Here is a 10,694-nt window from a genome sequence, read left to right as displayed (position 1 = left end):
AGCACTAATCGAACCATGTCATGCCTCAGCAGCAAACTCTGCAATTCAGCTTTAAGATCAGGCAGTACACAGAAACTTAATTTGTAAATAATGCAGTAACTATTTGCCAGTAAAGATGAACTTGGGGTGTATTATGCCACCACCTTTTACAAGTACTACATCTGTTGTTTCAAAAATACAAAAAATAGTGGAAGATCTGCATGCCCAAATGCTTTTTGAGCAGCAGTGGTAACTTAAACACCCCATTTTAAACAGCTGGTTCTGACAAAGCTTAATCTAAAGCAGCAGTGAGCTATGTATTCTAGTCTATTTCCCTAATTTAACCATCTCCTGATGCTTAGGATGACGACGACAAATGCCTGAATAAAAGAAAAAAATTGCTCTTGGAAAGCTAGGTATAGCACCATGAAATCAAGCTTTATTAATAGTACAGATTTTTAAGAAGGAATGTCTTATCTTGGGCATCCCCCCCACATAGTTGAACAATGTGGACACAGGGGGATTTCATCAATGCCTTACAGCACATTGTTTCAATGCACTAAACACAGGAGGCTTTTGCTGTTGTTTTTCTGTTCGACTATTTTATAACAACTTAATGCTTTGCAATCTGAGAGTATCAGAGAAACTATTTTTGGGTTATAGAGCTACATCTACATGAAGCTATTTGAATTCAATTGGCCTGGCCTACTACAAAAGGATCAACAACAAATATGAGAAAACTCTAACCTATTGAGCTGAAAGCTCTCACATCTTAGTGAGATTTCCATCCCAAACTTTTCAAACCCTGTAGCTGTATTTGGCTTTCCACTTCAGGAAAAAAAAAATACAAACATGCAAGACCTCGAGAATTCTGGGATTCAGACAGCACAATCATTTTTTAATGTTATGGTAGAGTACAAGTTAAAACTGAACTGTTGTTCTGTAGTCTCTCCGCTTTCAACATTCATCAAGGTTCTAATACACTTGCAGAAAAAAAACCCTCAATTAACCCTCTCCCTCACATCTGCATTTTCCTTACTCCCTCATGCCTATCTTGCAGTGCTCAGAAAACAGATGATCCCTGACAACATTTTTGAAAAAATTTTTCCACAGCTCACCCTTGAAGGAATTGGGAGATGTGAGAGAGGAGGTAGGCATTAGTGCAAGCCAGTAGAGGTGTAAATGGAGGCTTGTTGCTAAGCAGGTGTCACGTGCTTCTGCTGACTGCAGCAGTACATTTGGTCACTGACAATTTATGTTCAGGTCAGGTTTTCAAACTTGCATCACCTGTTAAAGTTCATACATTTCCTTGATATTTTTTCCATTTTCAGCAATAATAAAACACATAGGTTTCTACAATGGATAATAGTCCAAATTGAAAATACAGTCCAAATGAAAGCATGTCACTCCTTTCTATAGACTCTTGCTTCATAACTCAGCCTACCAAGAATCCACGGATGAAATTTGCACTGCCACTGTTCATGTACCATTGCTACTCTGCTGCCATGTCTTTACTATGTGAGACGAGAACCATCTTTCCTCATCACACTCAATGAACCGCTCATGTCTAGCTGCTTCTACACCCATGTATGTTCCAACCATATTCATGGTAACTGCCCATAAACAGTCTGGTGCTAGCTACCCCTAAGATGTTGCATTATATTCCCAAATCAGGAGGTATTTTTGGATATACATACTGAATAGAATTTCCCAAACACCACATGGAGTCTAGCTTTTTGTCTTCAGACTAGCGTCTCAAATGCACGGATGACATTAGGAGAAGTTACATAAAGTTATTATTTATTTTAAAGGGATAAAATATATTTCAATACATAATTTGGAAATATTTAAGAACATCTGAAAAAGAAAACTAGGTTTAAAGGCAAAAGTACAAAAGTGGCTGGATGAAAACAGTTTAAGATAACAGAATTTAGTGTTTCAAGTGTGAATATACAACAGGAATAACAACTTACCAGTATTCCACTACTGCATGTGCAATAGTGGGGTAATGAGATAGTATTTCACTAAGCCAGTGAAAAGCTTTGAAAACTGCAGGAACATCAACTGACTAGTTCTGCCATTTGAAATGATGGGTCTGAAGTATTCTTTTTGTCTGCATTTACGGACATGTCTATGGCGGGGCAGAAGATCCATACTTATGGCAAGAATATTAGTTGGTAGATAACAGCTTTATAGTGTCTTACAGAAAAAGCAATTTTATAATCTATTTCTGGTTCTCAAATCGAGTAGAATTCAAGCTTGTACAAATCATGAGTTCTAATACATACTGACATACACAAACCTAGAACTAATTTTTATATAGTAGTCTAACAAAAATATTCAAGACCTTTCATTTCTATCAAAGTGCAATGTACTGCATACATAATTCCATACCTGTAAACCATATAGCATACATGCATCCATACCAGGTTGGTATGAGAAACGGCATAAAAATCTAATACAAAGAAGTATGAATATTGTGCATATCTTTTGTTCTGACCAGAAGAAAAGGACATTGTGAAAGCAAGAAATACTTATGCTGCATGTTGTAGAATAAAGTTTGCTATTAACTACTTTGCCTGATCGTTATAAGAAATGCTCCAACATTAAAATTCCTTCTTCAGCACCATCCTTCTGATATAACTCTGAGCTAATGTTTCTTTCAAGGAGCTGAGTTAACTAGTAAGCTTGTGTATTCACTAGCTTTCCCCACCCTCCTCATTCTCCAGAAGTGCGATTTCCTCCAATAATTTAGTTATTTCAAGAAGAGAATGTACTTAGCCAGAGACTTCTAAAAAAAGGAGTTATATAAATATTTAGCATATTTAGAAACAGCTAATTGCTTCCTACCACACTCAAAAGCTAGGAAAAAAGTTTTAAAACTCTTAAAGTGAGAGAAAAATACTGCATAAGAGTCCTATATAAAAGGTATGTACCCTCAAATTTAAAGCTGAAGTGATCCAGAGAACTTTCCACAAAGTTTCATTTAACTTTTTTCTTTGCGTAGTTCATGTGACCTTTTGCATGTATATATTTTCTTCATATTCCCCTTCCAGTGCTTAAAGCTTTCCAATTGGTTTATAGCAAGCATCAGGTTGCCACATACGAAGATCAACAAGAACTTGGTTTAGCTTTTGCATCCAAAGGTTACGCTCTTCTTTAGTATCAGCAGACAGCCAATTCCTAAAAAGCGAAGAACACGAGTTAGATGCCTTCCCCCACAATTGTTCCGAAAAATCTGATCTATGGAATCCCAAATAGCAGGGGAAAAATGAAATAAAATATTCTAGAATTCTGCAGAGTGCTGCCAAGCTATCTGCCATTTCCACTTCGAGAAATGTCAAGTTCTTTGTTCTCAGAAGAAAGAAATGGGACAGTAAGACAAAACATGATTAAAAGTGATCAAGACAGCTTAAGTATCATCCAGAAATCTTAGGATTTTAACGATCTTTGCATTGGCACACCAGAGTTGTAAGGCTACATCATTAAAACCATCACACAAGGCAAGACATGGCCCCCCCAACACCCTCCCTCCCACAGCCTACACAAACCATGATTTTATCCACTCACTTTGTAACACAGAGTGTGTCTCTGCACTGGCTAACAAGTGTCTCTCTATCATCTTCCCTCTGCGGACGGACAGTTATCAGTTCAAAAGTGTTGGGACGGGCACAGAACTCCCTGTTGGCAGGTTCAATCTGACGATTAGTGCAGTTAGCCAAGTTTATACGGCCCAAAGGATGCTGAAATTGAAGTTAATCATCAGTTAAGAATATTGTTCTGAAGACTAACTCTGAACGTATGGCTCTGACAATCTTTCCATATGAAGTGAATTCCACCCCCCACCCAAATAAATAGAAGTCTATTATTGCTCTTTTCAATGTGAAAAGTAGAATAGGGGAAGCAAGATAACACAGACAATGAAATAGGCCCTGCTCTGTCACATACAATACAGTTAACAAATCCATCCTTACCAGAGCCTTAGACCAGAAAAATATATTCACCCTTTTCTTTTTTCCTTTCAAGAGAAACTTGCTTTTAAACTCAAAAGTTCAGGAGTGATTGGTAATAAAATCCAAGCCAATAGAGCAAGCTCTACTAAAGCCTACAGAAGGCAGGCACTTCAGGAATGTTTGTATCATTCTCATCAAAACCTGTAAATATATGGATTCACCTTCAAACACGCAACTAAGGCACTTAAGTGGAGAGTTCAGGTGCTTTAGCTCCCTCTGTAGTTAGTGGCTAGACCTCTTCAGGGAGCATTTCAGTTTTCAAGGCAGTTATTTCTTCCCACTGACTACAGAGGGAGGCTCAGCTGCATGCCTAAAGTTAGTTACAGACCTTGTCTCCAATTTATCACACCTACAGAATACCTCACCACGGAAACATCACAAGCAGTTCCTGGTTAGGAGAAAAGCTTGCTATTTATTAGGCATGTTCATTATGCTATTCCAGAGACAGTTAATACAACCTAGGTTACAAGAAAAAAGGATAGCTCCATCTCAATGAATATTAAGAAACAGTTCCCATAGATATACGTATATACCCAATCTGAAAAGCTTATCTAAAAAACATATCATAATTTAAAGCAATCATTGTCCAACACTGGTATTTCTGAGCTACATGCATCTTTGCATAATAGAACAAACATAGCAGGGGTAAGGAGAGGCAGGCATATAAGGAGAGAGTTTAATATTGCTGTAGATGATAAATAAGAGCACATCTATGTTATTCTTTAAGTATACCTTTCTCAGTTACAGCGACAAGTCTATAACATTTTCAAGAACAGATCAATCTAAGACATATCAAAGCAGTTTTCTTGTGCACAAAAGCAGAACAGGAAGCTTTTTCTTGATCAATTTTTTGCCTTTTTAATTACAGTAGGCAGAGATTTTTCCTGTCTCCTGGCAAGGAAAGAGTACGTTGATATATTTTGGCATTGTCAACTACCAGCATATGGTCTTCCTCTGTTAGCAGGGAAGAAATTAAACTCAGGCAGCTGAATCTGCATAGAAGACCCAAAAGGACCAGAGCTCACCACAGAATTTGGGAAAGAAAGTGTTCTGCCAACAAACAAGCAAATGTTTAATGGCAAATTGCTTAAGTGAGTCAGAAAAAAAGCCTCTTGAAAGCAACTCTTAAAAGCAACTGGAAAGATTTCAGTACACACTGCAGGAACAGGCTAAAGAGAGAAGAAAGTTCACTTTACTGACAGATGAACCTCTGATTTGGTGCATTAGCCAGACAATACCATGAGTTTCTGCAAGAACTATTTAAACCTACCAGTTTCAGCTAGTGTGGGAGCTGCAAGAAAACAATGGTAAACAAGATAGTCTGTAATTACATCTATGCTTTTACAATATAGAAGGATTGTCCAGTCTCATTCTTCACCATATTGAATACTAAAGTCAGTGTTCGGTATAAAGATTAGGCCAGCTGGATGCAACTTGCTGTACAACCCTGATCGATTTCAATTAAGTAATCTCTAGATTAGTCTTGACAAATATAATGGAAAGCCATAAAACTAAGAGGAAAATTGAATATGGATTTTCCTCCAATTTTCTTCTTCCCCACCAGATATGGTCAATTTCTAAGTTTGCCCTGGTTTAGGTCATATTTATGACAAGTCTCCTCCATTCCCCAAAAAACTTTAAGAGCTTGAATCTCATGCTTTGCATATAGTTACCTGAAACCTAAAGTATTTGCTGTCTTTAAAAGTGATCAGTGAATTGCATAGCGTACTACAGAACTTTATAGGCTTGATCTTTATAAACAGCATTACCTTTCGTTTTTCATCATCTGGGTACGTCCAGTAAGATATACAGTTTCCAGAAAGTACACACCAGCGCCTATGCCATGCTCCAAATCCACTAACATCTTCAAACATAGTCTTTAAAAAAAAAAAAAAAGGAAAAATATTATCACCTTCAGCTTGGTCTGTACTCAGCTATTTTCCCTACAGAGTGGTTCTGCAAGTACAACCCTTCATCGCAGTAAACTTAAAAGCAGGAAAAGATATACTGGGAGAAACTTCTATTAGTATATTTTCCAGACAGCATAGAAAACGAGCTTACACTATTACTCTTAAGTTTGCAGCCTTCAGCTCAAAATGCACCTATCCCAGCTACTTTAAGTGACTAGATTTTAATACTGACCATAGTAATCATTCCTATCATTTTAATACAACGGAGGGTTATTTATAGAAGATACTTTCTGCAGAGTTCACAAGACATGCACTAGTATAACACAAATTATTATGATTAGGTATATGAGTCATCTTTGACTTACAGGTCAGGATTATGAAGTGTATGTCTGGCTATTCTGCAGGCTACATTCAGGAGTCCAGTCAGTTTAAAAGAAATTAGAAATCAATTTTAATTGTTTGTGTTGGCAGTATATTTTATTAGATGCTGTATTACATCAATTTCAAGGCCCATTTCCTTTGTATTGAAATGGAAAGTTTAGTATCTACCTTCTATCCCTGATCCCTCTTGAACTTGCACAGAGCACTTTCTTCCAATTAAAGTGTTGTGTTTTCCCCTCTTTGTAATTCATACTATATATTTTTTAATGGCACAGGGTGTTTGCAAACCCTCACTCTGAAAAATTTAATATGCACACCATTCTCCAGGTCTCACATATTGTATAGTAAAAGTAAACACATGCTTTATAATCCATGCACAAAAATATGGGATAGCAAACAATCTTGTTAAATGTTTGCATCTAATCAAAGTTGAAGAGACTTCATTACGTAAAAGGAAAGGAGACAGAACTGCTTGAAAAAAAAGTAAAGAAATTTTGCCTTATGAATACACTAGAGTAACAGTAAAGTTTAATGTTTTGCTGAATTATTTTCATAGCACATTTACTGCCATCTGATGGATACAAGCTTAACAGCGCCATCCATTAGGCTCAGGTGCTCTTTATGCAAGTCCAGCTTTAAAGAGAGAACTGCTTAAGATGTTTCACAAAAAGTAGCGTAGCTTCCTTGTTAAGTTAAAGTATGTTCAAACAATGAGGAAAACCTCTTTTGATAGAAATAATTTTTACAAGACCAAAAAGAATCTAAGATGCCTTATAAGAGTTTCTGGCAGGGAAATTAGAATCTCATCTCATGACACACAGACTACAGCAAAAAGGAAGTTAACTCAAGTTCAGAGTAACAGGGAAACTGTTTACAATAAAAACACACCAACGAAAATTTTAGTAAGAGGCAACAGTACTAAAGATAGCTTTAATTTATGCTGCGTTAGAATATAAACTAGGAAAGTGTGGGGACTTAGTTCAGGAAGAAAAATAAATCTTAGTTAAGATTCACTACCACAAATGCATGTGTGAAGTTAAAATAGTGACTATATTTAGTCAGACTTATTTCCAAGGAAGGAATTTGAAGTGAATATCTTACCAAGAACCCTTTTTCCTCCACAGAAGAGTCCACTTGGCATTTTAACTTTAGATAAATATGACCTTCCAAAGGAGACAAAACAGGAACCTGCAAAAAGTAAAACAATTAATAATTTGAATTTGACACCTCTCGACATCTACTCTACCAGCTCAAGCAAGTCACCTGCACCAGAAAGTTAGCTCTGTCTTGTTCTGAGGATCCGTAGCCAGAAAGCAGTGATCAAGCAGGACAGTAATAATCAACAACTCTTTCAAGTTCATTGACAAGCTTTAAGATTTATTAGTTTGCTCAGGATATATGCACAAGCATGCCTCTGTCTAGAAGCAACAGGCATGTTGGATGTTGGTTATAAACCAACAAGCAAGGTTATAAAAAACACATGGCAGCAGTCCACATCCTACAAGCTTCTGCCTCAGTTTGACATTAAGCTGCTTAAAAAACAAAGTGGGTTTAAACAGGATTGGTACTTGGATGACATAAGCATTTCTGGTAGATACTGATGTTGTAGTGCCTATTCAGAAAAATATTTGTACAATAAAACAATGCCTGGCAGGAGAGAAAGTAAAAGTAGTTCCTGACTGTCACTCAAGGTGTGTGACAGTCATACATATTCCATCAGGAAGTGTTGCAAACACTCCAACGTGCAATAAAATGCATTTCTGAATGAGGGCCTTAAGGAATTTTATTTTATCAATTCCCCAATTTTGTGTGTTCTGGATTCCTTTCTATTTTGTGTCACACAGAAACACTTACTTGGATTATGAAGAGTTTACTAAGAGTTGTGTGACAGTAAAGTAAAACTGTTGTATAGTAAATTGAACATTTCAGTTATGCAGAGCCTACAACACCATCACTAATTAAAAAAGGTCTCAGAACATCCTCCTGTGCATGTAGTGTATGCATTACATTCTAGTCAACAATATATCCCTTTCAAAATGAAGTAGGGTGAAAGTAGTGAGAAAAAAGCAATATGTTGAATAAACAGCTAAATGAAGAGAAAACTGAAGTCCATGACTAGCCTAGCTTGCTTTCTGGTATGGTCATTCATATATACACCATAAAAATAAGTTGGCTTACTGTCAAGGAAGATAATCTGCAATGAGACTCAAGATAACCCTCAAATTTTGCAAAAAAAGTAATTTTCTTAAGAGAGCTTGAATTACAAGTAGAAGGTGATAGGCATTAAGCTTACACCTTAATTTTGTGAGAAAACATATAAAATCCTTTTTCTTCCGAGATCCACGCAGAGTTAGCTACATAAAGCTATTTTCAGAGATTAAAGAACAATTATTTCTTTTAAGCACATTAATTTACATAATTCCTAAAACCCCAAAAATACGTATACCAGGCAAAATATTTCAACTGCGTATTTGTATACAGATAAGAACCTCATTTTGATGGGCTTAGTACTTTTAAAACTTTAGTTCTTTATGATCACTTTTTGCTTAAAGTTTGCTTAAAAGTTGTATTCAAGCAAGGTCTTGACCAAATAAGGAAAAAGATTTAGCTCCTGAGCAATGTTAGTTTTCTTCAACAAGTTGAGTTAAACCAGTATTTAGGCTGCTAGTGGATTTTCTATCAATCTCGGTCAACACAGTTAAAATTGGCTAATTTTAAGCTCCATACAGCTCAACAAGAAACTGGCTTAAATTTCCTGGCTAACAAATTTTCAGAGAGACATTGATATGTTTTGAAGAGAAGCCCTTGTCTAGTCAACTAGGAAGACAAGAGACAAGCTAGTTAAGGAAAAGCCCTAGGGGTCTTAACTGAGTTCTGTCAGCATCCTTAGCATTGTACAATACAAGAAGTCAAATTCTTTGTATTTCTTTTTTAAGGCTCCCAGCATCTTGTTTTAAAAAAAGTGCTTACAAAGACATTAAGTATTCATTAGAATTTTTAAGAACTGCAAGAGAGTAGAGGGCAGACAGATGTAAGCAACATGCATCAGGAAGCAGTTTCCTATTTAGTTATAAACTAAGCAATCGTAGCAACCTTGTCCTGGAACATATAGCTCAATAGTTCTCTTTCCTCCCCTTCAAAATTCATCTATGGAAAAAAGAAACACGCTCAATGCGGTCAGTACAAGGTTAAAGGTTGTTTTTTTGGTTGGTTGGTTTTTGGTTTTTTTTTGGGGGGGGGAGGGAAGGAGTGTTACATAAGTGAATTTTGATCTGATCTACTCTGAATTTTAGCTGTGCATGACATAACTGGGAAGCATGAAACTCAAAACCCATTGAGTTGGCAGTTTATTTCATATTAGAAATGAGTGGAGCCAAGTTTAAGAGCAGCTGTTCAGTGCAAGCACAGGCCACAGCAAAACTGAAGCTTTGCAGAGGTCATAATTTCACGGAAAAGCTAACTGAAAATGGGAAATTCTTATTCACAACTGTTTAAATCATGCACCTGGAAGAAATTAACCAAATCACATTTTCATGTTTTCTCAAGAATCCTATTTGAACATTGTGTTTATACTATAAGTTTACTCATCCAGCCCAGTGTTCTGTCCTAAAGAGTAAACTAAAAAGGCTCAAATCTACATTGCCAAGTATAAAGTAAAAGCTGTTTTCCATGACACCCAGAGCAATGGGTTTTCAATAACCAAGTCACATGCAAAACGAGATCTGTGTGATCTATGAGATCTGTCTTGGTAAGGGGAATGTTTGTGCTGAAGAAACAGAGCTGCTACACATATAGTAGCAGTACAATTCAACTATATGGTCTGCAGACTGTTTCAGTAAAGGAGTCTGCTTCTATACATATAAGTAAATCTGAAGAGCAAATTTGGATTATTCTGATCTCGTTTTTAATCTTGTGCACAAACAACCATTCTTGTGTCATCTCTTGTCTGAAGCTATAATTGCAATACTACTATCATCACAATAAGCTAATTAGTCTAGAAGAAAATTTCTTCTGACACGGCCATTTGGATAAAGTTGCAATTTAGTACTAGCATAATCTGTTGCAGCTTCAAAATTAATTTGAATTAGCTTAGAATAGCTGCTGGCATAAACACCTATTAAAATAGCATTTAGGTGCAAGATGTTATAAGGTTAGAGTTTACAATGAATGCAAGAATGTATTTTTTTTTTTTATAACCTTTAATGGTAAGAGCCAATAAACATTGTTTAGACAGGGAACTAAGGTATAAAACTTGATAATGGCTCTCAAAAAATAAAGATAGTTTGTTTCTACAGATTTAATTGGGATGAGAGAAGAAACTTGTACTCCTAAAGAAACTTATACTCCTAACTATATTCACCTGGGAGTAACTTCATTATTAAACATACTAAATATACTTAGATACTTAATA

General features: G+C 36.2%; 1 protein-coding gene across 1 annotated transcript in view; it reads right to left on the bottom strand.

Annotated features, from left to right (window-relative positions):
* Nucleotides 1-1,788: 1,788 nt before the first annotated feature.
* Nucleotides 1,789-10,694, bottom strand: part of ANLN (anillin, actin binding protein) — a 28,168-nt gene continuing 19,262 nt past the window's right edge. Inside the window, exons 21-24 of the mRNA XM_082752751.1 lie at nucleotides 7,385-7,471; nucleotides 5,762-5,869; nucleotides 3,550-3,722; nucleotides 1,789-3,162 (exon numbers count right to left, since the gene is read on the bottom strand). Of these exons, the coding sequence (XP_082608877.1) occupies nucleotides 3,039-3,162; nucleotides 3,550-3,722; nucleotides 5,762-5,869; nucleotides 7,385-7,471 (492 nt within the window). The 3' untranslated portion in view covers nucleotides 1,789-3,038. The remainder of the gene's footprint in view (nucleotides 3,163-3,549; nucleotides 3,723-5,761; nucleotides 5,870-7,384; nucleotides 7,472-10,694) is intronic.

This window comes from Aythya marila (genome assembly GCF_965140915.1).
Source record: "Aythya marila genome assembly, chromosome: 2".
NCBI lineage: Eukaryota > Metazoa > Chordata > Aves > Anseriformes > Anatidae > Aythya > Aythya marila.
The sequence above is the reverse complement of the archived record's forward strand: the minus strand, read 5'-3'. Positions and strand labels throughout refer to the sequence as shown.